This window comes from Spea bombifrons, chromosome 8 (genome assembly GCF_027358695.1).
Source record: "Spea bombifrons isolate aSpeBom1 chromosome 8, aSpeBom1.2.pri, whole genome shotgun sequence".
Taxonomy (NCBI): domain Eukaryota; kingdom Metazoa; phylum Chordata; class Amphibia; order Anura; family Pelobatidae; genus Spea; species Spea bombifrons.
The window spans coordinates 41187389-41214669 of record NC_071094.1 but is presented as its reverse complement, the minus strand read 5'-3'; the positions used below and the strand labels follow the sequence as shown (position 1 = coordinate 41214669).

At 42.7% G+C, this 27281-nt stretch overlaps 2 protein-coding genes and 2 non-coding genes across 4 annotated transcripts; 2 read left to right on the top strand and 2 right to left on the bottom strand.

The window, feature by feature from the left end:
• The first annotated feature begins 6813 nt into the window (after nt 1-6813).
• TRNASTOP-UCA (transfer RNA opal suppressor (anticodon UCA)) lies at nt 6814-6900 on the top strand. The gene has a single exon. It is a non-coding gene; the product is annotated as a tRNA-Sec (tRNA).
• Nucleotides 6901-8103: 1203 nt separating this feature from the next.
• On the top strand, nt 8104-8190 carry TRNASTOP-UCA (transfer RNA opal suppressor (anticodon UCA)). Its single transcript has one exon. It is a non-coding gene; the product is annotated as a tRNA-Sec (tRNA).
• Nucleotides 8191-8825: 635 nt separating this feature from the next.
• LOC128503875 (calpain-1 catalytic subunit-like) lies at nt 8826-14136 on the bottom strand. Its single transcript, XM_053474070.1, has 14 exons — nt 14014-14136; nt 13813-13840; nt 12996-13120; nt 12715-12848; nt 12363-12534; nt 12038-12121; nt 11806-11891; nt 11311-11385; nt 10866-11005; nt 10590-10789; nt 10413-10427; nt 9987-10178; nt 9662-9700; nt 8826-8878 (listed from the first exon to the last, which is right to left on the bottom strand). Exons 1-13 carry the CDS (start codon nt 14134-14136, stop codon nt 9692-9694), a joined length of 1383 nt encoding a protein of 460 aa, XP_053330045.1. The 3' UTR covers nt 8826-8878; nt 9662-9691.
• Nucleotides 14137-15925: 1789 nt separating this feature from the next.
• Nucleotides 15926-26543, bottom strand: RTN2 (reticulon 2). Its single transcript, XM_053472813.1, has 9 exons — nt 26390-26543; nt 25246-25296; nt 24502-24843; nt 20333-20540; nt 18793-18931; nt 18565-18634; nt 18160-18206; nt 17496-17554; nt 15926-16292 (listed from the first exon to the last, which is right to left on the bottom strand). The coding sequence occupies exons 1-9, from the start codon at nt 26418-26420 to the stop codon at nt 16250-16252; spliced, it is 990 nt and encodes a 329-aa protein (XP_053328788.1). The 5' UTR covers nt 26421-26543; the 3' UTR covers nt 15926-16249.
• Between the last annotated feature and the right edge of the window lie 738 nt (nt 26544-27281).

Below are 27281 nucleotides of genomic sequence, written 5' to 3'. Positions count from 1 at the left end.
CCAATAGAAATCCATTTCTTGTCCGCAGTGCACAGTATGAACTCTATACTGAAATGATTATTCATTCCACTAACGGTGAGAATAAAGATACATATACCAGCCATGTGTAAGTATTTACATTAGGAGACGTGAGATTTATATTCCAAATGTTCGAAAGGCTTTTAAATGCTCAGTGCATTCTAAGATGCATTACTTTCTATTTACCTATAGAGCGCCGGCAGATTCCATAGAGCTAATGGAATTATTATTAATATTAATTATTGGCGCAATTACCAATTATTTTAAAATTAATAATACACAAGTTGACAATAAGATTAACATCCATTAAGGTATACAGAAGGAGAAGGGTGTCCTGCTCTTGTGAGCTTACAATCTATTAGTAATATAGTGCAGTATTGTTACTTTCAATTTTATTACATATATTGTATCTATGTTGTGTACATTGTATTTACCTGTAGTTCTTGCACATATGGATATGTTTTGCCATCCATAGGTTTTTATACTGATCCTCTGAGCATTACAATAATAATAAAAATGGCAAACACATTGGGGTTTATTCACTAAAGGGAGGACTGGTGGGGGAGTTTGCAGGAGAGTTGCGGTTCCACTCCCTGACTTCACTATACATGATGAAGGGCCAATCTCAGTGAGCTTCTGCTACAGGAAGAGCTTTCATGGCCCTGGATAATGTATAATTTTAAAAAATGGGATTTCTCCAAAGTCTCCTTACACAGTGAAGATGCTCGGATTATCTTATTTATGTAATGTTCTGTTCTGGGGCAAGTTTTGAAATCTCTGAACTCATTTTTTGTATTCTCAGCCTTCTAACCCCTATCTGGTATAATTCACACATTATGATGTCATCAGTAATTATGGAAAGTCTTCTGGCCAATCAGGCACAACCATGCACTGGGAATATGGATTTTCCTGCATCAATAAAGGTGGGTCCAGCTCCAGACAGATACTCGCTACTACTGCAGTGTGCAATAGTGGCTGCTTCACCTAACGTATAAATCTTCTTCCAGGCCAGACTGGGGAGGACAAGTTGGACCTGGCACTTTAAGGCTGCTGGCCGACGGCTGGATATTACCAGGCGGGGTGTACCCAGAACGGTTGCTTTAATGGAGCGATGTCAGCCAGCGGCCCTGGCATTTGCCTGTAGTGTGCCAGATGGCCAGTCCACAACCATCTATAAAATAGCAAAGGCTTATCTTGTTTCCACAATCTGCTATCGCAATTCACTGATTGGGGACACAACATTTTCTCCCCTTTGTCTTATCAGTTAAACATAGAATTTGCCGGCAGATCAGACCCATTCGTCTAGTCGCCCGTTTCTCCTGCTATAAAGACTCAGAGTGTAATCAGTCGTCGGTCTCGTATTAGATTCAGGAGCCGTATGTCTATCCCATGCATGTTTAATACCCTCACTGTGTTTATTTTAATTTGTGTTCCATTATTTTGCTTTTAAATGCATTACACCAACCCCTTGTCAATCTCCCTCTCCCTCTCCCTCTCCATCTATAAAACTGCCCTCCGCTTCCTCCTGTGCCCTCCCCCCCTCTGATTTTCTCCTTGGCTCCTCCCTGTCTGGCTGGGTCATGATGTAAGCTCCCTAAGGAATTCTGCGAATGCCAGAGTGTGAGAGAGGCTGTCTCTGTGTGAGAGTGCACGCCTCCGTCTGTTTGTCTCAAAGATTTTTTCTTCAACGTACATAAAAACCCCCCCAAAAAGTCATTTAATCACAAGACTTCTCAACGGCTGGCCAAATCTTCTGGAAATCCGTTCCCGGCTCTCCAGACCCACTTCTTCAGGGACCCTTATAATCTTACAGGTTAACCCCTTTCCTCCCACCTACCTCTAGCTCAACTTTCTCTATCCTGCTGTCCACCCAACAATATTATTATATATTTAATAAGCTTGGCAAAGAATGTAAGCTGCTTTGAGTAGGGCTTTCCTTTTGTTTCTGTAAGCCAAATTGTTATGTGATGCGCTACTTGGTATGTCCTGCTTAGCCATTGTACAGCGCTACAGAACATGATGGCGCTATATAAATCAATAAATACATATATTATTATTAGTAGTAGTAATAATAATAGTAACTGATCGTGGGCTGAGTAAATGAAGCAGCGTAACATTGTGACGTTGGTGCTGGTGTGACCGATCCCTTGTTGTGATGTCACTGTGGCTAATAATGCTGATGATGTGTTAGTTGCCTGTGGCTGACGATGTTACTTTTCTGTGCTGGGCATAGCGCCAGCAGATTCCGTAGCGCTGTTACAATAAGGGAGAGTGAAAATATGTAACAAAGACAATTTTAAACTGACAATAACTTTCAGGCAGTTGTGATATTTGTTGATTTTCCATTTTTGTGTGTTAATGATAATGACAGTATGGAGCCGTTACGATGTCATAAAGAACTTCTGATGTAATTAAGTAGATTTTCTTGGGTATTGTGAGATAGTGGCAAATGGTTAAAAGGTAGCATGTTGTATACCCACCGGCCGGGTTTCGTTAATTGGCCCTTGTGTTCCCCGTAGTGTATGTTAGTTAACCGTACGTATTCTGGGTTTTGTGCAGTTGTGTTATAATTGTGTGCTGTTTGTCGTTCTCACGCTACCACGTGCTCCCAGGCCCCAGATAAACACTCCTTTTATCGCCATGGATACAACGTCGTCTTAAACGTCACCGCGTTCCGCTTGGCTTTGTTTATGTTTCCTAGCAACTGGCAGATGGGAATGTCTATGTGGGCGGGGTTATATGACCACTGGGGCGGGGTTACAGTTAAAGAAGCAGGCAGATGTGTTTACTGAAAACGCGTGCTGTCCAGGCTGGGGCAGGCGACACAGAGCTTTAAAGCTGCTGTTTGCATTATAACTCCCATTGATCTCAGCCATCATTTGTTCATAAACTCCATGACTATCAAGACATTATTGTTATTTATTGATTTATATAGCACCAACAAATTCCATGACGCTGTACAATGGGTAAACTGCAAGCAGTGCATCACATAACTATTCGGACTTACAGAAACAAAAGTTAAGGAGGTCCCTGCTGAGAAAATCCTTATTTAACAGATTATTAAACATTTTGTGTCCCGTGCGGATTTAGCTACATGAGAAGAACTCTTTTTAGATTTTTTTTTTGAGGTAGAATTAGTGTACAGGAAGCCAAAACCAGGGACTGTTCATTGAAATCTGGGCCAACTAGCACATACGGATGTGTCTCTGCTTCATTTAGTTTGGCGTTCCATACGCAGCGTATAGCTGCCACTTCTGGGCTCTCCGGAAGCCCTAAGGAAACTTACATTTTTCCTTTTCATTTGCTTTGGCAACCATTCTTAGCGCTGCTGAGAAACCATACGTGACTGCGGGTTGCCCAACGATCTCTTTCCTGCGCATGTCTCTCCCGGGAGAGACCTACTGGAAACAAACAGCTTAAAGGAAGAGAGCAGTTCCCTATATTCTTTGGCGTTTAGTGCCGAGAGGGTGGAAGATAAGCGGAACGACCTCCCTGCAGAAGTGGTAATTCTAATACAATGAGGGGAATTTAAACATGCATGGGATAGACTGGTCATTATGAAACAAAAAATAGAGCACTGCACTACTCCACCATACGTGCCATGTGTCCTGATTCTATTGGGACGGTTCCTATATATACATTATATATATTTTATGCATAGGGTGAGTCCAGCATAAAAATTATTGAGTGGAGGCCAACTGCTGCGTAACAAAGCGGCGCTCCCTGCCAAGATGGCATACCAGAGGCAGGGATGGGCATCCTCTGAAATTCCAGCTGATGAGAACTACAACTCCCAGCATGCCTAGCTAGAAATTGTTTAAGGCGCTGCTCCGCCGACACTAAACAATAATTGCACTGTCTAGGATGCTTAGTGTATACACCTTAGCAGATGGTGTTGTAATATGTCCTCTAAAGAGTTAATCACACAACATAAACATTTATGGGACGGCACCCAGCCAAGATACATCGATGTAGTTATAAAAGTGTTAAATCCAGCAGGGCGCTCTGCGTATATATATATGTAGACAGCCCTGTACAGCTACAAGGGCCCTCCCTGCCATACGGGTTTAGATAATCACTATAATGTCACATACATACTGGTGGGCCAAACCCTATACGTGAGGGTAACTTATTCCTATTCATTCCCACTCATAGAAACACAGAATTAGGCCACATTTCTATGCCGACTAGACAGGGGCCGAAGAACCATTCGGCCCCCGTCTAGTCTGCCAATTTTTCCTGCAGTAATGACCCAAACCATAGTCAGTCGTTGGTCTCGACTTAGATTCAGGAGCCGTATGTCTTTCCCATGTATGTTTAACCCCCACCACTTCTGCTGGGAGGCTGTTCCACTTACCCACCACCATCTCAGTAAAGTAGAAGTTCTTTAGCCCAAATGCTTAAATCACCAAATTGTGCAGTTACCTTGTAGGTCTTTATGTTTCCTTGTAGGTCTTTATATGCGTGATGCGCCCATGTAGAACAACGATGGCTGACCTCACACTGCTGACAGGATAAATTATATATATACAAAAATATAAAAAATACCAATGAATTATTTTAACAAAACATCAAAAAACGTATTATTATTTTCCAACTGATTTAACCCTTAATGGGTAGTCATATTATTGATGTCGGCAGATGTATTGCATAACCCACATTTAATAATCAAAGTGAACCCGGCTACTTTAACGGGTCAACACTACTGTCTCTAAAGCGACCTCTACAGCCGGACGCGCTTTACATATCTTGGGGCTAATTGGCTTGTTTAAAGGTTTTAAATTATTACATGAGATTTTTTGCTAAACAATTTCAGTCTCAATATCGCCTGCGTTGGGATAATTTACTAGAAACATATACTCTATAATTAAATGTGCAATTCTGTAATATTTCCTAGAGAATTCTAGAATCCACGTTGTGATATTTCTGAAGGTCACACATGAGGGGTCTGCACGCGGATGGTGACTCCGGGGTCCAGGAGGGAAGGCACCTCACGGCGTATTCTCCGGCATGTTACGAAATGATGTATTTGCTTGTAATTGTCTGCATTCTTCTTGCACCTGCTCGCTGGCTTCATAAATGTAACAAGATTATAATCCTCACAATTCAGTTCTAATAAAAGCAAAAGCGAACCCTCTCCTCTCTATAACCTCGTACCAGATCACAGCACGTTCCATACAAACCACAAACCGAGACAGAGAGATAGACAGACAGACGGATATAATTATATATAGATATACATATATAGATGGATGAGACATATAGAGATATAGATGGATATATAGATGGCTATATATAATGATATATATATCGATATGGATATATATTTATATATATATATGGATATATTGAGATATAGGTGATATATATAGAGATATAGATGGCTATGTATAGGGATATATATTGATATGGATGGATATATATAGATGGATATATATATATTGATATGGATGTATATATATATAGAGATAGATATATAGAGATATAGATGGATATATAGAGTTAATAGATATATAGATGGATATATATTGATATGGATGCATATATATATAAAGAGAGAGATATAGATGGTTATATAGAGTTAATAGATATCCCCCCTTTCTTCCTGTCATTCTGCTCTCGGGGGCTCTTCAGATTCCTCTCAAAGTAAAAATCATTTCCTGGGCCGGAAAATCCTCTTTTTAATCAGAACAATTTCCTGCGCGGGAGAAAGTCTGTCAGTCAGTGAGGTATCTTAAGGCCTGTATGGAGGCTCTCAGGGCCCCGGATAATGGTGTTTGTTACTATGAAAGCTCCGAGGGGCCACACATAAGAGTGTTTGTCACTATGGAGGCTCCCAGGGGCGCCAGCTGAGGGCGCCTTTCACTATACTCCTGGCCATAGTGATGCTGGCTAATCCTAGAGGTCTGTGTGTAGCCCCCTCATCCTCTGAACACACGTCACACGCAGCCCCAGATACACACTCCACGCCGCGTGGATATATATAGTACGGAGTGGGCTAAATATAGCGCAAGAAGAGCTCTCCTCCCTCCCGCATGGCAGCCCTCCCTCTCTCTGCCCAGCTCTCCCTCCGTCACCTCCTCTGACGCTCTCTCCCTGTCTGACTCACGGCCTGACCCCAACACCTGCAGACTGTCCCTCCGCTGCTACCATTCTGCAGACTATCCCTCCGCAGCCACCATTACTGCTGAGCATTCCTTCACAGCCACCATTACTGCAGTCACTTCCCTGCAAATACCTACTTTGCCACTAACTCTGCAGACCTGACTCTATTCGTTTATCCTAACCTTTCCCCGCAGCATGCCCTGCAGAGCATCCCTTCCCTGCCACTAACTCTGCAGGGCATCACTCCTCTGCACCAAAACTGCTGAATTCCCTTGGCTTTAAAGCCTTTGTTACTTGCCCCTTCTGCCACTAGCCCCGCTTCGATTTACCCGACAGATTACCCCATCCTGCCACTAACCCTGCAGGGCTCACCTGCCTTGCAAACTTAGAAGCCCGCAGCCAGTTTATCACCGCGTAGAACAATACCCTCTGCAACAAACAGGTACCGGCATGCATCTGGTGCTCATTTGCATATCCAACTTTGCAATATCTTCTGAATTTGTATGCCGTTTTCTAAGATTCTGATCATAAATGAGTAAAGAAAATCCCTTTTCATATAAATATATATATATATAGGAATAGCAGAGTCACCAATTATACGTTTTCGTTTTATACAAAGTTATGTCGCTATAACATTAAACTGGGAGATTTCCGGGACTATAAGTAGTTGTGATACTGATGCATTCCTTTGCCCGGATGATCCTCAGTGGTCTGGGGTGCAGGCTTCAAACCTGTAGCTGTCTAGGGACAGAGTGGTTCAATTCCACCCTCCGGGCGCATGCTCACCTTTTCCACAAATTTACTTAAATTATTATTATTCCCTTTATTATTCCTTCTGTATTAGCGGCAAACTCTGCACACAAAAAACACAAAGTATTAAACGATTTGCAAAACAGTCACAGGGCATTGTGTAATTTTTAAGCAATTTTATGGCATTGTATATATGTATATATATATATATATATATATATATGTGTGTATACCATATATATATATATATATATATATATATATATATGTGTGTGTGTATACCGTATATATATTTATATACAGAGCCATAACAAGGCCCTCTGAGCCTTGGGCAGGGCATTGCGCCCCTGACTGAGGTTGCATTCTCTTTTGGGAGAAGGGGCATTAAGGCCAAGCGCACCCCTCATCTTGGGGCACCTGCCCCACTTGCCCCATGGAATTTACAGCCCCGATAGGGCACTATACCTCAGGCAGGGCCAGAATGGAGATGAAAAAGTGGCCCATGGCACATTACAGGCAGCAACCATGGCGTGCCCATTGTACAGCGCTACGGAATTTGATAGCGCTATATAAAACAATAAATAATAAAATAATAATAATGATGTATGTGCAGCTGGCCGTTGGCTGGACAGGTCATCTGGCACGCTGGGTAAATGGCTAGCGGGCCGCTGACTAACAGCACCACACGCTTAATGTAGCAGCATATAGGATGCGGCTTTCAAGTGCCACGGCGGCCTCGTCATCGCCCGTCCGGCCCTGCCCCATATCATGCGGCTGTGTGTATCCAGACACATTTGCCCTGTGTGTTTAATGGCCAGTCCAGGCCGGCCCTCTGGGGAAGTGTTCACTACTATTTGTTGGGCTTTAATAAGGAGTTATGAGTGGAAGGATACATTACATTAGCCGGCCCCTGAGTTGTTATATTGACTCTATTATATCTTACTTATTACATTCTTCTGCACACTATCCCTTCCTTCTCCGTAGTATAAAGCCGTGACCAGCATGCACTTTGCTCATCTGCATATCACTGAATGGGCTATTTCGTTGTATTGACAAACTATTGTTATCTATTAACTAAAGGAAATGAATATTTAACGCATGGTCTTTTCACTTGACTATTTTGAAGAGGTAAACAATGATATTATGTGGTGATCATTTCAAAAGTCACCGCAACTTATCTATTAAAGCATCTCTAGGCCTTATATACCTCGCAGAAGAGACTCTTTCACTGCCTGGATGATCCTCAGTGGTCTGGGGTGCAGGCTTCAAACCTGTAGCTGTCTAGCGACAGAGTGGTTCAATTCCACCTTCCAGGCGTCTGGCCGGCGTGCCCAGGGCCCCAGGGATAAATATCTAAACTGTGTGTTATCAGCGGGGTACATCCCAGTCCTGTGCCACCTTTACCCTCATAACGCGTTAGCTGTTAGCCGAGTCTCTAGAACGCTACTGTTTTCCCACCAATTGCTTTTATGATACGTCTCAAATTAAAAAAACATTGTGCTGTAAGGTTTTAATCAGTTCTGGTGTTTGCAGAATATATGTTTTCAGGCAGCTTCATATCAGTCATCAGTTCTCGCTCTGTTATCTGAACCCCAAACTACTAGAGTGCTACTTATCATACAAGAGAATGGCTTGGTCTTAATCACCCAGCCTGACACTGTGACTGATAAAATTCTCTGGACTTCATTTGCATTGTCATAAAGCAACAGCTCAGTGAGGTGTTTGAGCCGGGAAAGTCACCCAAAATATCACATGACCAACAACAATGGCGCCTCCAGGTCTGCAGATAAATGGAGTTTATTGGGGCAAAATGAGCTCAAACCAGGTGTTTTTGTCAATCTTAATGGACTTTACTGTATAAGGGAAAAATTGTTTTTCTTTGGGACTTCTCCTTGAAGAACACCAAGAGCAGGTCGTGGGGGGGGGGGTTACCAGACCTCGGAGGACAAAAAAAAAAAACTCCAGTTGTTGAATTCTTTTGAGCTATGAACTGTAGGCAATATTTCTGGGGGGAAAAAATGAAAACATCCAAGTGTGATAAAATATAATAATTAAGAAACTTTTCATGAAAAAGCTGCACAGATAAAATATAATATATATAAATATATAAAGATGGGCAGGAAGAATTCAGGAGGGTAAGAAATTATTGTTATTACTTATTGATGTATAAACTGCCATCAAATTCTGCAGCTCTGTCCAAAGGCAGTTCTTTTATTTTAAAAGATGTAAGGAAGTTTTGCTTCACCAATAGATATGTGGAACAGCCTCCCAGCAGAGGTGGTAGAGGCTAATACAGTGAAGGGATTTAAACATGCATGGGATAGGCATACGGCCCCTGAATGTAAGACGAGACCAGCGACTAATTAAGGTTTGATGGGCAGACTAGACGGGCCGAATGGGGCCAATCTGGTACTGGGCTCCCCCCAGCCAAAAGGCCACCAGGAGGGCCAAAAGGCCAGCCCATGTGCCCTACTAAAAAGCTGAATCCTCAGGGTCCAACTATACCAATGTCTGTTCATACATGTGCCTTTCAAATGTGATCAGGTAATGAACATATATAAAGTAACATATTAAGGCACATGTGTAATACGTGATGGAAAAGCCGGGCACGGTGTAATGTTAATAAATGTATCTGGCGAAAGAGGACGTAGAACTCCTTTACCCCGACCCGCTTCCCAGTCCTCAAAAACCCAATGGCCCCCCTGAAGCTCTTTTGAGTTGATCAATAAACCCGGTGACACCGATCAACTCACATCGTGTTCTGTAACATATTGATATATCCTCTCACCTTCAACGCAGCTGGCTGTGCCGGGATTACTCACACTCCCTGAAAGGAACGATGGAAAAGAATGGAAATCAATGGCAGCGTAGTTATGTGTAACAAAGTAGTAGTCGGTATCAGAGGAGGTGTGCGGCCACCCCCCCCTGGTTTCAGATCTCATCGTGACGACTGCTTTTACATCAGAGCTTCGGGGCTTTAATTCATGTATTAAAACTTAAAAGTAAATTAACCAGTCGACAACAACTTAACAATAGGAGGTGTGGGGGACCTAATGGGGAGGAATAATCATGTAGCTCCTAAGAACAAAAAGTGTAGGTTGTGAGCTGTTTACCTTTTTTTCGCAGTAGACCCTGATTAAAAAGTTGCCCTCCTGGTTGGGGTTGAGAGTGGACGGCACGACGACGTACTCCCCGGGCACCAGAGACGCGCGCAGCACCGCACCGCGGCTGTTCTGCGGATCTCCGGTGTCACACGCTGGACGGCTCCGCGTGAAGAACCCGCGGTCCAGTCGGGGGCGAGAAGACTAAAAACGCAAGTGCTTGTTAACTCGTATGATACAGGTTGCCCGAAAAGTTGTAGGTTGCACGAAAATGTCTAGGTTGGGTGTTCGGGGCGGTAAGTTTTGTTGTGTTGGGCAAACATAATTCTAAAGAATAAAGTAAAATCACTGGAAATGGACAAATTAACTTAATTTAGTGCCATCTGGTGCGAAATGTGTCAGGCCTTGGGTCACTTGCCTTGGAGTCTTGATACTCACCAGGTTCTCCGGTACCTGAAACAAAACACGATCTAATCAGCCATGGATGAGGGTTAAAAGTGACACAAAACATTTTCACACAAATTATTCATTTGAATAATACAAGAAATGGAGAAATAGGGGACGCAGATAAAAAATAATAATAATAATAAACGTTCCGTGAAGCATAACACTTGCCCTGTACACGTGGCATGAGATGTGAAGCTTCTCCGGCTTCCTGTCTGTCTGAAGAAGTTGGAGAAGCACCTCGGGGTTCTTTGCCTCGTTCTCGTCCTGCGCAGAGCCGAGCTCCGCCCACTGCGCAGATTCAGGATCCTCCCCTAAACAGGATGACCCGCCCACGCGGATGCGGAACTGTGGATTGCTAAAAAAAGATTCTGACCAATAGAAAAGTGAGTATCTGGTATCGACAAACAGGTGCCTAAACAGACCCAGCTGTCACGGTAGACTTACTGTGTCTTCGAGACCCTCCGGCATTAACCCCGCTCTCCCAGCTCCCCCTCAGGTTAGTGACGCTCCAGCGGGATGGATCTAGGTCGATTTTGCAGAACACGAGACAGGAGAACGTATTACAGAATTCTTCGCAGAGCATCCTGTGTGCAATAAGGAGAACGTCATACAAGGGACACGGAGAGACCATCTTGATGCAAAACATTGAGTTAAAGCAGAACCTTGACGTTGGTGGCCGAGGATCGCTCTATCACACTACATCTACGTGGTTAATACGTCTAAGGGACAGTATTTTTGGGCCAATACGACGACAATGTGTTAAACTGAATAGAAGGAAAATATAGCGATAGACACTTATAGCGCTGTGTGTGTATTTTATGAACATGTGACTCACACGGCACATGAGTTCTAAGCAGCGAGCAGATGTGAAAAAAATCAATAATTTTACCAAAACTCCCCATCTTCCTTCTGTAGGTTTAGCTCTTTCTGCTCCTCTTCTGACACCAATCCCCACTCCAAAGATCTACAAATCAAAATAGGACATACGGTATGTCTCTTGCATCAGAGAGCAGTCTGTCTCTCATTGAAGGGAAGAGAACGGTGTGATTGATGTTAGAACGCTCTCGGTCGGTGGTCTCTTGCAGGGGAGGGAAGTCTCACGTTACTTTATTGCCGTTCACCCAAGGAACTTGGCCATGTTGCTCCTGGAAAAGTTCTTCTGTTGGAGATAAGTTCCCCTCATCGGATGGTTCTCTGACTCTGTAGAAGTCAATCTTATCCCATAAAACTCTTATTCTTTAGAAGATGCCAAGCGCCATGGATTTTAGGGTGACGTCTTGGAACCAACTGCGCCCTGGAGAGCGACTTTGGAATTCCGTAACCAACTCAAGAGAGGGCTTATGTTATGAACTGGGGAGGATAATTAAACCTTACATAATCCTACCTATCACTCCACGGACCTTTGTACTCTGTGAATCCCCATGGATTTCTAAGGCGTAAAAGAGAGACTTCGCCCGACTTAGAGAGCACCTGTGGTGGGTGAAAGAAGGATGAGTGGGAAAGAGGGAAAGATATTATTAACTCTCCCACCAACTCACGCTTTAGTGAATAAATCCCAAAGTGAGTGCACATGGGAAGAACTTCTAGGGTTAAAGGGGTACCCCAAGTCTACTCACCCTTTTGGCTCCTATCACAGCATACGCATGCCCCAAGACCAGTCCTTCTTCATTGACATGGCCAATGTCACTGGGGTCGGATGCCTGCGGTGTGGAAAGACTAGATGTATAAGGTGCAGGCGCTGGGTGTGTAGTGTGTCGGTGTGGGATCACCGCGTGGCATATTCTGGCACAAAGTAGTAAAAGATACATAATCTTCACAGGCACTTTGGTGATTCTTTCACTTTTTTACCACTTTGCACCAGAACTGCTCTTTATACAGAACTCCTGCGGGATGAAATGCTCAGAATGTTGCGTTATTGTTATAATCTGAGGTTCTACACACCTGGATATAACAAGCCATGAGAGCCTTGCCACCTTCTGATTGGCTGACCAGGCTCCAGGTCTCCTCGTGGTCGTGCCCACTCAAACTCACGCTCTCCGCAATGCCACCGGTGAAATCCTCCAATGCCTCGGGGATGGCCCCACCTTGCAGTGCCGGATACCCCCCACACACCCTGCGTACAGACAGACTACGTGGTCAATATCTGCGTTGCCGTTGGTTGGGTGGCAGCGTGCGTGATTGTTTTACGATTGTGTACTTGTCTTAGTGCAAAGTCATTTTGTGTGTCGGTGGATCTGCAGGAAAGTGTTGTGTTTGACTGTTGCGCATGCGCATGTGTTTGTTGTCGTCTTACTTGGCATAGGCTTTCTCCAGAAGTGCGCTCCACATCTCCCCACGGGTATCACTTTTTGTGTACAAAAGCTGACCTTTTTTGGTTGGAAGGGTGTCATCCACAACCACGTCAACCCACTCACCAAACTGCCACAACTGTGTGGACCACAAAAGTACACCGTTACACTCAATGGTCAACAAACCACAAATACACAACAGAGGCAATAGTGCAGACCACACAACCTTCGCAGTGGGGTCGAGTGTAACATAACATTATCCTGATCAGATTTATTAAACCCTTACCCTGAAGTGGAAGATCCCGCAGTATCCTTCGCCGGGGCAGAAACTCTGATCTTCAGGGACCACATGAGACAGGAGAGTGGGGTGGAGAGTCAGGGAGGAGATTGAAGAGAGGAGCCAGCAGTCACCTGGTGGGGAGAGGCCATAACATATTGTGTTATAGGGCAGGGACTGCACTCGGGGTAATTGGGACCAATCCCCCACTTTAGGGAGAAGGGCAACACATTCCTATTTAATGAGAGTAATTGTGGAGATACTTTGTAACTTTCGTTATCGTATACTAACCCTGAGTTTGTGTTTATGATACCTGTTCATAAGAATGCCATTGTTGCGCATTACGAGTGCAATACTGGGTTTCCGTTATATGGAACCGCTTAATATAAATGCGATTATAAGCTTGTGAGCCGGACCCTCTTTACCGAACATGTCATCTCGTCTTTGTCGGTCAGTTCTAGTTCCGTTAGATCCTTTGAATGTAGGGACTGTAAGAAGCTCTGCGGAAACTGCGGCGCTATATAAATAAAAGATAATAATAATGGGAAATATTTTGAGGGTAGTCACCTAATTCGCCTTGACATATATCTGTTGTTCTTGCTCCACTCTCGATAAATTTAGGGTTTGAACAGAACTCCTGGAAGAAGAAAAACTACAGATTTATAATTGCCCTCTTACCCAGAAATTCCTTTTTTTCTGGCTAGAAAGTGTAGCTTATGTGTAGTTTTTGTTTGACTTTTGGATCCATAGAAATGGTGTTTTTGTAAATGAGTAAATTTCTGCTGTTTCTATGCACATTTTTGTGGGCTGTAGAACCCTGAGATACCCTCATACCCAGCAAACAGTCTGCCCTCCTAGAAAGAGGGGCATCAGAAGAGGGACAGAGGGACTGATCCTCCTCTCACTTTGGGAGACATGGTATGGTAACCTCTGACCGTTAACTTTGTCTTCCATGGACCCTCATCACCTGAATCGTAACTATTAAACATTTCTCGACTGTATGTGAGACCCTCAGCTCCAGACTCACGGGTGGCCTTTTCCATTCAACTTCCTGGTCGAAGTTGAATTTGGGAAATTCGGGGTCCACAAAGAGCTGGCCATTCTCCAGGCAGGCGCTTCGAAGGGACCGATAGCTCTGACCGGCCCACATTCTGCAGGAGACATCGGAGATCCACATAATCAGACCGCACAAGCAAACGCTCCTTCACAATGAACTCTTACTGTATATATAGATTGATAGATAGTAAATATATATAGGTAGATATAGATAGATGACGGATAGATAATAAATATATATAGGTAGATATAGATAGATGACGGATAGATAATAAATATAGATAGGTAGATATAGATAGATTGATGGATAATAATTATATATAGGTAGATATAGATAGATGACGGATAGATAATAATTATATATAGGTAGATATAGATAGATTGATGGATAATAATTATATATAGGTAGATATAGATAGATGACGGATAGATAATAAATATAGATAGGTAGATATAGATAGATTGATGGATAATAATTATATATAGGTAGATATAGATAGATGACGGATAGATAATAATTATATATAGGTAGATATAGATAGATTGATGGATAATAATTATATATAGGTAGATATAGATAGATGACGGATAGATAATAATTATATATAGGTAGATATAGATAGATTGATGGATAATAATTATATATAGGTAGATATAGATAGATGACGGATAGATAATAATTATATATAGGTAGATATAGATAGATTGATAGATAATAATTATATATAGGTAGATATAGATAGATTGATGGATAGATAATAAATATAAATCAGGTCGATAGATCTTTTGCACGTACCTGTCTGTATGCGAGCGCTTTCCCTTTGTACGCAGTAGAAGCCGCCTATAGGCATTCTCCTTTATATAAAGGCTGTGCCCTGTGTGCCTGCCCTGCCCATATGTATTCAGGGATCAAGCGTCAAGGATGTGGAGAGGAGAGGTCAGTCCCTGGGGTGACTAACTGTTTATAATGAGATATAAGAGACCTCATTCCGACGGGAACGTTTTTTATAATTCACATTTTAAACCGGAATTCTCTCTTTAGTGTGTTGGTTCGATACATTCTATTAACAGTAGAGACTCTCCAGCTTATCTCACCTTAGTACATGATCGCGTAACGTTAAACTGAGCTGTAAAATGTCTTTACATCGGGGAACAAACGGGCAGACTAGACTGGCTGAGTGGGTCTGATCGCCCGCCACGTTCTATTTATCCATATAGCGGCGGAACTAACGGCAAAAGAGTAGTGGATAACGGCAGGGGCTGATCAAGGTCAGGGGTCCCTGGCGCAACATTGTTAGAACGAGCCCCCTCTCCAATATAATTAGATAGATTTTCATTAACAAGCCCTTGATTCTGGAGAACATTCACAGGAATCATATTTAAAGGGATTGAGGAGGGGATCACAGACAAAGCTGGGGGGTCCGTCATACAACTGCATGGAAGTTACAACAGCTACTGGATGTCCTGACATAACCAAAAATCTCTCAGGCTTCTTAAAAGTTTCAGTTTTTTTATTAGAGAAGAATAAAATGTCAGATTTGCTAAGGTTTATTTCCTTAATATACTGGAGAGCGCGATTCATGACGAGTCTCAGTGGGACAACAGCTTTAAAAGTCAAAGTAAGACCCCGTCCTTAGCCAGGACTCTAAACCCGCCATTAAAACAAGTACCCCAGCCCATTTTATTACTTAAACAATGTATGGCAAGTGGATCAGGTGTGGACTGGCCTCACCTACGTCATCAGGTGGCCCCTAGCCTGAAAGCGCCAGGGCCGCCCCATCACCACCAGCCGGCCCCAGTGGGGAAGGTGGCTTTGCTTTTTAAAAGGCAGGGCAAATCTACGAAGTCCAAGGCAATTTACGCTCGAAATAAAAACAGAACAATTCAAATACGAAAACAGTTTTATTATAACAGAAAAAAACCAGCATTTTTTTTTCTTTCTCAATGAAATACAGTGTGATCCATTTTTTTTTTATTTTTTTTTACAGAAATGTTAAGGAATTAATCCCTGGACGAGGCAATTCGATTCACTAGAAAAAAAAACAACCAGTGAAGACTCCAGCCTCTCGAAGACTTTTGTGAATTACAGGTAGAGCAGTGTTGGAAAGCGCCGGTCATTATTAATAACGGCCGCGTTTTATCTTAATACTGTCCTGAATCAACAGGCCGAGAGCGATGGCCGCCGAGAGACCCTCCGCGTCTGGTCTTTAGTCCTTTTTGGCTCCGGCTTTCCGCGGTTGAGCTTGGAGTCTGTAAAATTATAAAGACATCATTCTTCCATAACAAATAAAAATTCATAATTCCCAGAATAATTGGATTATATCTGATTCCAATTCTGGCAACGTAATCTGTGAACTAATTAAATGACATTTCGTGCATAGAACGGTTCTAATGTTATTTAAACAATATTAATTTAAATTTAGATTGAGAAAAATTAATGTTATTAGAATATTCCAGTGTTACAGCATGGATTTCATACAGGGGAGGAACAATAGGAGATGCAGCAGCTACAAGGCTTGGTTGGCTGTGGGGGGCAATATAGGGGCAATGGGGACGTATGACCAGGGGCTGGGGGTCCTGATACAGACCTGAAGGAAAAGCATATGACAGGAGCTATGGGGACGCAGGACGTATCCCAGGGGGCAGGGGGATCAGGCTGGGATATTACACCGGGGCTGCGTTTCAGATTCAGCTCTTATATTTTGGAATTCTCTTCCACATTCTTTGAAGTTCTCTCCAATTCCTTACTTTGTGAACATTTTATGTTTTCAAGTTAATGATTACAAAACCCTAATAACAAATCTTATATTTTTCATATGAATTTATAAAAAAAAAAAAATCTAATTGAATTATAATTTTGTTTGGGGGGCCCTAGAGGCGATCTTGAACCAGGACCCTTAGCTCTCTAGTTCCCCCGCCGGGCTGTGAAGAGTCTCCAAGAGCCTTTAAATTATTCTTCACAATGTGAAAGTTCTTGGGGAAACAGAGACATCTAGTGGCAGAAATTTAAAATGCACTCTATTATTATTATTACTGTATTATTATTATTACTATTATTATTACTATCACCATATTATTATTATTACTATTATTATTATCACCATATTATTATTATTATTATTATTACTATTATTATCACCATATTATTATTATTATTATTACTATTATTATCACCATATTATTATTATTATTATTACTATTATTATTATTATTATTATTATTATCACCATATTATTATTATTATAACTATTATTATTATATTCCCATCATATTCCGCAGCCCTGTACAAAGGGTAAATTGGACATAACAAGTAGTGCATCGCATAAGAATTAGGACTTATTATTAATTTCTATAGCATCATTTATTGCACGGCGCTCTATAATGACACACTTTATAATACTGTAACTGATTTCATTATATTTAGGTTCAAAATGAAATAAATGTAAGACTCACTGAGTCCTAAAAGAATTCACCCGCTTCTTAAGGAGGGCGATATGACTGTCGACCTGCGCCTGAAACAGAAGAAAAGCATCAATGAGACAGCGTGTGTTATAAAGTGAGACATGATCAGTAAAGAGACAGCGTGTGTTATAAAGCGAGACAGTATCAGTAAAGAGACAGCGTGTGTTATAAAGTGAGACATGATCAGTAAAGAGACAGCGTGTGTTATAAAGTGAGACATGATCAGTAAAGAGACAGCGTGTGTTATAAAGCGAGACAGTATCAGTAAAGAGACAGCGTGTGTTATAAAGCGAGACAGTATCAGTAAAGAGACAGCGTGTCTCTCCTGATGTAAGGGACGGTTGTACGAAGAGTAGGACAGAAATAAAATGCTGGTTCCAAGAACCCGTGATGCCCAAATCTATATGGATTTCATCTTCTACACTCACTGGTACAGTCTGCCGGCCTTAATCGTTACCAATATCAAAGCAGGGGAAAAGAGGGTGGTAGATAAGTGGAACAGCCTCCCAGCAGATGTAATAGAGGTTAAAAAAGTAAGGACGTTTCAATACGGACGGGACAGGCATATGACACCCGAATCTATGACGAGAGTGAAGGACTCCGCTCTGCAGAAGGAATTGATTTAAGATGGAAACGAGACACGGTCTGCACTCACCTTGTTCTGTTTGTACAGGAGCGGAAATGTAAATGCCCCAATTACCACTGAAAAACAAAGAAAATGGCGTCACGGGGTCAATCCCTTCATAGGAATACAGTTACACCTGCAGCTTCGCTATTGCTGCCAACGCAAAGCCCCTAACGCTGTATGTTTCAGAAAAAAGAATACATTTTCTTCGATCAGCTTAAGAAGTTTTCCTCTGTGCTGCATCACGTGAGGAGCACAAAAAGGATCAAGTCAGTTTATAAATGACCCCTCGTGAGTCGTTATTTTTGTTGGTATTCAGGTAATGACGGGGAGATAGTTCTAGCAAGGTCATTTTTTTTTCTTTCATGTCAACCATTTTTTTTAATTTTTTAAAATAAAATTGGGTTGTTTTCTGTGTTGGGAAAGATCGCTTACCTAAGACGAGCAGAGTAAGTCCGTTGAAGACGGCTCCGACGTACGTGAGGAGGTAGAGGAGGAGTAAGAACTGCAGGTCGAGAAAAAGAGTCACTCAGGGGAGGGAAACCATCTGCAGTATATTCCGTATCAAAAGGGGCGATTGACTAAACCACGAGTTCACACTGACGATCAGAATAGTCTGATGAAATATCTGCTGAGCGTCCCCGTCACACACTATGTTGTTACCTTAAGTGACTCCTTGATGTCCTTCACCAGGAAGAGGTTGCGGAGAGTGCAGAGCGCGCAGCAGCAGAGATTGATAACCCGCGCGGCCACGGCTTCCAGCTGCGGTGACGGGAGCATGAGATCCACATCCAGGAAGTACCTACGCGGGAGATAAACACCGATACACCACCGTGCAAAGTGTACACGTGCAATACTCACTACTACACCACAGTGCAAAGTATACACGCGCTACACTCACTACTACACCACCGTGCAAAGTATACACACATTACACTCACTACTACACCACCGTGCAAAGTATACACGCGCTACACTCACTACTACACCACCGTGCAAAGTATACACACATTACACTCACTACTACACCACTGTGCAAAGTATACACGTGCAATACTCACTACTACACCACCGTGCAAAGTATACACGCACTACACTCACTACTACACCACCGTGCAAAGTATACACACGCTACACTCACTACTACACCACTATGCAAAGTATACATGCGCTACACTCACTACTACACTACTGTGCAAAGTATACACACGCTACACTCACTACTACACCACTGTGCAAAGTATACACGTGCAATACTCACTACTACACCACCGTGCAAAGTATACACATCCTATACTCACTACTATACCACCGTGCAAAGCATTCACACACTACACTCACTACTACACCACCGTGCAAAGTATACACATCCTATACTCACTAATACACCACCGTGCAAAGTATACACGCGCTACACTCACTACTACACCACCGTGCAAAGTATACACATCCTATACTCACTACTATGCCACCGTGCAAAGTATACACACACTACACTCACTACTACACCACCGTGCAAAGTATACACATCCTATACTCACTACTATACCACCGTGCAAAGTATACACGTGCAAAGTATACACATCCTATACTCACTACTACACCACCGTGCAAAGTATACACATCCTATACTCACTACTATACCACTGTGAATAGTATACACGTGCAATACTCACTACAACACCACTGTGCATAGTATAGATGTGTTATGTTCACTACTACACACTTGTGCTATACACACTAATTGCTACGTCATCCTACATATAATACTATATTATGCTAAACTCACTGCATAGCCTGAATACACACTAGAACACTATACTACATTCACCACACGCACACATTGAACATACATTACTCCACTCACTGACTTTTGCTAGTATAGTGATTTCTAGTGTGAGAGCAAACTCCTGTGAGCTTGTCATGCACGCAGAGCTGACCCGGCCCAGTATAATGTATAGTTAATATGGGAAGGAAAAATAACTCACTCATACATTACACAGGGCCAGCTCAGCCATATAGGAGATGCTCACTGGTTCAGCCCTTCACAATGTATAGTGAAGTCGGTGAGTTAAGGAGTTTGATTCTCCTGCAAACTCCTGGGTTAGTAAATTCACCTCCAAGGGTTGGGTTCTCCCCTGATTATCCACCCTGGACCTGAGATGCTCGCATTCATGCTTACAACCCATTATCTACTACTCACTGGAACGGATTGGATCCACTCCCTTTCTTGAGTTTGTGTAAGAACTTAGTGTATATCCGCAGCGTGAGAGTCGCACTCAGGACAATGAGACATCCGTACGAGACCACACTGATCACACTGAATTGGATGAGGCACAGCAGGGAGAGGGTTATCCCGGTGAGACAGGCAGCGGAGAGGGGGATATCTCTCCAGTATAGGAGGTCTTTGACTAGGACATCGGGAGAAATAAGGGACAGGAGGAAGCAGACAGCGTTATAAGAGCACAAAAAGAGAGAAGCACAGTGAATAGAGGATTATACAAAGGTTCAACAGCTCATAAAGAAATAGCAAGAGGCGGAATAATAGGCATATCACATTAACAAAAAGGTGAGTATTAGTGCTTCCTCTAAGGTGAGTAGCCTAGAGCGAAGATCATTAAGCCAGAAGGGCCGGGGTGGCTCGCGGTTTTAAAGGGGACCTAAGTGAAAAGATTTAGGGTTAAAAAGTCATTCCAAGAATAATTCTACATAAACTAAGAAACGCAATCACAATGTATTTAAAGATGTATTATAGTGAAATAAATGTAAGTAATTTGTGTCCCGCACACGGCCCTATGTAATGCCTGTTTTTACCCCGGGTGGATTCACTATAATTTAGGGTATGGATGAGATTGCAAGATCACTGAGATGATAGCAGAGATTCGTGGATCAAGACCCGGAAGGATACAAGAAATATCCAATAGCAGCCAAACCAAACATCATGGGATACGGGATTATGGAGGTTACAGGATCACTAACATAATGGATCATAATCCACTTTAAGTATCCAGGATCACAGCACGTTGGATCATTGAGGGGTTAGGGGCTAAGAGAACAGCGCATAAAATGACTTGGCACGGGATCCCAGTAATGAAACACAAGATTACTGGGAAAAGGATTCCACCGGCGACACATGATCACAGCGTGTAGGATCATCAGCACATGGGATTAGGGGCCACGACTGTATTCTGTAGCATTCAGGATCCGATAGGCATTGCATTTAACGCTGTGGGGATTTGGTTTTAGCGCATACATTAGATGCAGTAACAACGTTTCAATTCTTCCTCGAACTTCAGACTCTGAATAGATTCTGGATCCTGTTCTAATGTATCAGCCCCTCGACTGTGATCAGAATCAGGACAAGAATACTAAAAACGTAAATTCCTAGACCAAAAACATCAGGAACGCGGGGCGTCAGAATGACGGAATCTCAAGGAATACGGGATTCTAGAGTCTTGGAACTTCAGGAATGACACCTCTTGGATCCCATATCCATTACTGCTCCTTTAATTATCACCGATTATCACAGATTATCAGGAACGCATATGGGCCATGGACAAAAAGTCATTCTGGATTCAAAAGTGGTCTAATCGCTATAGCCGATGCAAAAACAATCGGGGGGGGCATTTAATAGGTTACTATGGTGATAAGACCACCTTTCAAACTTTGCACCTGAAATTGCTTTGATACATAACTCCCATAATGTCAGTAGCACCGATACCAATAAACACGCAGCGCGCGGTATAAAGTATCCCGGTTAAAGACAGAGAAGAAGGCTTCGTCAGAGACAAAAACCTGGGAAAAACTGCTCTCTGTGTGTTTTTTTGGTGAATTTTGCCGTTTTCAGCTCTGATGTAATAAAATCCCCGTATTACTGCACAGGCGGTATATTCAGCTCCCTGCCACTGTGGGGTTATTTTAGGTCTGTGAAGGGGGCTGTCTTGTCGTTTGATTGACAGGTACATGTGCGCACTGCACCCCCTCACTTGGTTTTCACTATTTCTCTCTCTCCTTCCTTCTTTCTCAGCCATTTCCTTCGCCCCCCCTCCATCTCTCCCTGTTTCTTTCCCTTCTTCTTTCCCTTCTCTCCCTCTGGGTCCCAGGGATCCCGGCTCTCCTTTCCACGTCCCTCTCCCTGGCTTTATCATCTCGCTTCCCCAATTACCTGCTTTCTTCATGGTGTTCCCTTTTCTTCTCCCTCTCCGGTAACTAGATCCTTAATACTAGTCCTTGGTGACTAGTGACTCTAAGACATGCTCCCACCATGTGTGACAGCGAGAGAGAAGAGGGCTATATATAGGCAGCCAAGGCCATCCCACAACACACAGTATATGCATACGAGCGGATGGCTTTATATATATATATATATATATATATATATACACACACATACATATATATATATATATATATATATATATACGGTATAAACACACATATATATATATACACACACAGTATATGCATACGAGCGGATGGCTTTATATATATATATATATACACACACACATATATATATATAAATATATATATATACACACAGTATATGCATACGAGCGGATGGCTTTATATATATATATATATATATATACATGGTATTATATACACACATATACATATTTATATTATATTAATTTCATACGTTATATATATTTATATATTTAATCACCGCTACATATACAGGTATAGCTCTATATAAATACTAAGGTTTTGGGGGATTTTTTATATTCACATTTATTTCCCATAACAGCTTTTAACAACTTTTTTGAGCACAATAGCTAAGTGGGCGTAGCTTTATGTAAGTTATATGCGCATGTGTCTTGGATTCCCAGTCCGTAATAAAAGTTAGTATATTGGGGGTGTATATCCATTTATAGATTATACCTGGGTCAGGGCTGTGTTTAACACTGTGCAAAAGGAACAGCCACCCCATAGGATGGGGTAAAACACAGACATCTTTTCCAACACCTTGCTTTTTCCCCCTGCATACAAGACCGGATAGATGCTTACGGGGCGCAGGGTTACAAACTCCGTGACAGCTGATACAGCAGTCCCTGAGTATAGATCCAGAGCAGCAGCTGGTGTATCGGTGGAAGGACTGTCTTCTCTACAGGTTATGGTCAGGAGTCTCCGGACCTTTAACGGAACGTTAATCAGCAGAGAAAGACACGGGATGATCTTCCACTGCGTTCCAGAAGATAATGTCCAGGCTACGGTAGAAAACTACTGGCTAAGAGTAAGAAGTCTACTTGAAGACGACAAAACAAAAAACAATGAAGCCATTCTAGAAGCGATAGTAGAGTAATCAGGGGAAAAAGGTTGGCTTAGAGGTTCTCTAGATGTTCCAAGGAAGATAAAACGCGCATCAATGTAATTATCCAAGAACAACATGAAAGGAAGAAGCTGAGGAACGCATTCTACTCATCAGCCTGTGAAACAAAAGGCGAGGCTAGCGGTGAAGAGTAAACCGGGGAGACTAGTCAAGAAAACTAAATAAAGGTTATAAGATGTGGGCAGTCCAGATCCTTCACGAGCCAGAGTTAAATATTTGGAAAGGCTGTACTGAGTATGTTTGGGCTACTGAACCCCAGCCTTGTTATGGATGGTCTGGCAGTGGGGAATGGCGGTCAACTTATTCTTCATCCATCAAAGCGGATGAGTTTCACTATGTAGCAGATCTTAAATCTACACATTGTGCCGGGTAACGTCAGACCTTTCCTCAATAACATAGAAAGGAGGCCAGATCAGACTTACGGGTTGTTCCTCATAGGAAAGAAGGAGGACGTCAATAATCACGTTGGATGTTCTTGGGTCTCTATCGGAGCATTCGGTATGGATTAAAGGCTCGTGTCTGAAGGCTTCAGACAATTTGAGGTCTTGTAGCACACAAGTCCTTCAGCCAATTAATTTTTTGGTCTAACAGCCACACATCCTAGTGATTAGTTCTCTCACAGACATTACAGAATTGAGTTTATTAGATCCTTAAATGCACCCAAAGCCAAGGAAAAGCCAAATTATTATCGCTACAGGTGAAAGAAAAAAGTTCAGGACTTCACACGTCCTCCATTCAAATTGGAAACCCCAGCTTCTCTCCCCCAGACACTCCCAAAAACCTTACATTTCAGGCTGGCGGGTCAACAAAGAAGAAAGAAGGACCTAGGATAAAGCTCATCTCATGAATGATCTCCAGTACAGTCTAATTCAACACTCGAAGCTCGATTATATGACTTTCAGAAGCCAGCGTGGCCTAAGTGCTGAAGCGGAGAAGGAAACCACAGCGGCAGAAAGAAGCTCAGTGGTTGGGATATAAGTCAAATTATGATTTGTGCACATAAGTCTCCCTCTCTCTTTGGATATAAGTAGTTATCTCACCTGCTCTGCAGTCTATTTCTTGAAGGTGAGGTTTCTCCATGAACTCTGTCTTCTCCTGGATCCTCAGGGGCGGGGCTGGTGCTATCTGCGAGAGTTGGCAGACCTTCTCCAACAAGACAAAGGACACCATCTCCTCGTTTGGCGTTTCTGTTCTGGGGGCTTCTTCCCTGCCCTGGCCCTGGAATTCCTTGTGACCCTGACCACGTCCCCTCCGCGGTCTGGCTGCAGGACGGGGCCAGGGGCCAGGGCTTCCTATAGTGATATATGAGAATGTTGGCTCCTGGGGTGAAGGCAGGGGCCAGAAGTCAACCTGGGTCACCAAGGGTTCATCATCAAGTTCACCTACAGTCAAGTAAAAATGGTTGTACATTATTATAGAACATTAAAAAATAAAAACTAGTATACAGGTAACAAACACAACTCGTTGGCCCCTAAATTTGTTACAAACGGCATAGCCTAAAACAAAAGAGGAGCAATGCTTAAACAAGAGGCCATATAAATCTAAAACTAGATGTATAGATGTAATGTAAGGTTTTTATTTATTGATATGGTGGCAGATACGTGGAACAGCCTCCCAGCAGAAGCGGTAGAGGTAAATACAGGAAGTTTTTAGCAAAAATACACAATACTTTAGCACTAAAAAACTGAATTAAGGGTCCGCGTGCATCAGCACATCCACCACCACTGCATATGTAGCTGCTATACATCATATGGAGGAGCAAAATATAGGTGAAATATATTTACCGTCGGGAGGACAGGAGTCCGGGGTGCTTGATGCTGTTGATGGAGCATCCTCTGCGGGATATACACAAAATGAATCCAGAGCCCATACTCCCATTACTATTATTTATTGGTGTATATAGCGCCATCATATTCCGCAGCGCTGTACAATGGGTACACAGCACATAACATAAAGTACACAACAATTTTCCCCCACAGAAGCTCAAACATATGAAGCAGATGTGCGCATGTGTTCAGTGACCTCAGCGTGACTCGTTTTGCCCCAATGAGGTTGCCGCTCTCCTTTTATACCCCAACTGATGCCTGGGCCGCCTTCCCCGTGAAATACTTGTACACCAATAAATGGGTATCATTTACAGAAACGGTAGTATGTGACATACTGTATATAGCATGGATCCACCTGTTACATATAATAACATGCAGACAGGTATACAGCCGATGCACATGTATACAAACACACACATAAAGTACATACACAACCAGGATAATATACATACACACAAACACACACACGGATATAGCTATACACTAAAGAACACACATGGATTAGGAGACAGACACCAATCCACAGAAACGTGTACATATACACAGACACACACACACAGACACACATACACACTGAGCTTTACATATGTGTAACTATATGCGCAAAGATATCCAGACCTATAGAAAGGGAGAAACATAACATGCATGTGTACATACATACTAACACACACATATATATATCTGTATATATATATAACATACAATAACAGTGCACATATAACACACGGACATATATATTACACGTTGATCCGAGACACACATGCATGATAACGCACATATATATAACTAATAATATATAACCTTTTATAAATTAGAATAATAATATATAGACAATGGCTCACATTCATAGAGATATATATATATAATATATATTGATGATTTGCGCCTATATACAGTGATGCACATCTACACGCCTATATATAGCTAAACACATGATGTACATGCTTGTTTAATAGCCCCGTCACTCACATGTTACACGCATGGAGCTATACGGATGAGACGCACAGTAAGGCGAGAACACACAGACAGTGACACGGGGAGACCCCACGGAATGCACAGACAATGACCCGAGTGACACAATGACACAGCAGGTGACACTTACTGCAATGTGTGAACGACAGGACGTGTCCCATATCCGCCAGCTGCGTGTGACACCCATACAGACACGCAACACAGCACAACACATACACACACACGCGGGCTCGCTATCATCTCATTATGGAGATGCCACAATCATACACTACCACACAATGACAAACACACACACAGGCAGGGAGAGAGAAGGGAGGAGTGATGGAGACAAAGGGTGGGGGGAGGGGAGAGAGAAGCAGGCAGGGAGGCAGAAAGCCAGCTCTTTATTATTAGAGAGCTATCAGCTCCCAGCGCTCCTCCCTGCCCTACATAGCCTGCAGCGAGATAACGCTGGGGCCTCCAGCGCTCAAAGGGTTAACAAAAAAAAGTGTTTGCCACTCTATGTACAAAAGCTCAGAATCCGGCCCCCAGCGAGGGCCGGGGTTCAGCCGAGGAGGTGGCATTTATTCCGGGATAGCGGGTCGCCAGGTGGGATGCAACAAAGAAAAATAAATAAATCTGACTGCATTCATGTTTGGTAAAAGTGTGACATCATAATGAGACGTTTCCTGCGAGAATTCGGTGTGTAAGGAGCGAGCGGCACGTTCCTCTGGGTTCTCCATAAAGCAATCTGGGCATGTGCCTAGGGGCTCCACATTTTTTGGGCCACACCGAAAGGTATAAGAGAAGGCCGATGCCCCCTCACTCCCATACATGTCCTTTATTTTTCCGTCATAGTCTGTCCAGATAGTATTGCTTATTTGTGCCTAGGGGCTCCTGAGAGGTCTGACCAGCTATATCTGGGCTCTGTTTTGCCTAGGGACCCCTGAAAGGTCTGACCAGCTTCTTCCATGCTGTTTTGTGCCTATGGGCTCTAGAGAAGTCACTCTAGCTTTATCTATACTGTTTTGTGCCTAGGGGTT

Bases quoted from the DNA above. Each gene is read 5' to 3' on its own strand.
- LOC128503875 (XM_053474070.1), bottom strand. From the start codon at position 14,136: ATGTGGGCCGGTCAGAGCTATCGGTCCCTTCGAAGCGCCTGCCTGGAG. The intron at 13,841-14,013 runs GTGAGTCTGGAG...CCCTCTTTCTAG, and splicing joins TTGAATGGAAAAGGCCACCC to GAGGGCAGACTGTTTGCTGG. The intron at 12,122-12,362 runs GTGTGTAGAACC...TCCACACCGCAG, and splicing joins TCATGGCTTGTTATATCCAG to GCATCCGACCCCAGTGACAT.
- RTN2 (XM_053472813.1), bottom strand. From the start codon at position 26,420: ATGGGACACGTCCTGTCGTTCACACATTGCA. The intron at 24,844-25,245 runs GTAAATATATTT...ACTTGACTGTAG, and splicing joins GGACTCCTGTCCTCCCGACG to GTGAACTTGATGATGAACCC. The intron at 20,541-24,501 runs GTGAGATAACTA...CCGATGTCCTAG, and splicing joins AGAAATAGACTGCAGAGCAG to TCAAAGACCTCCTATACTGG.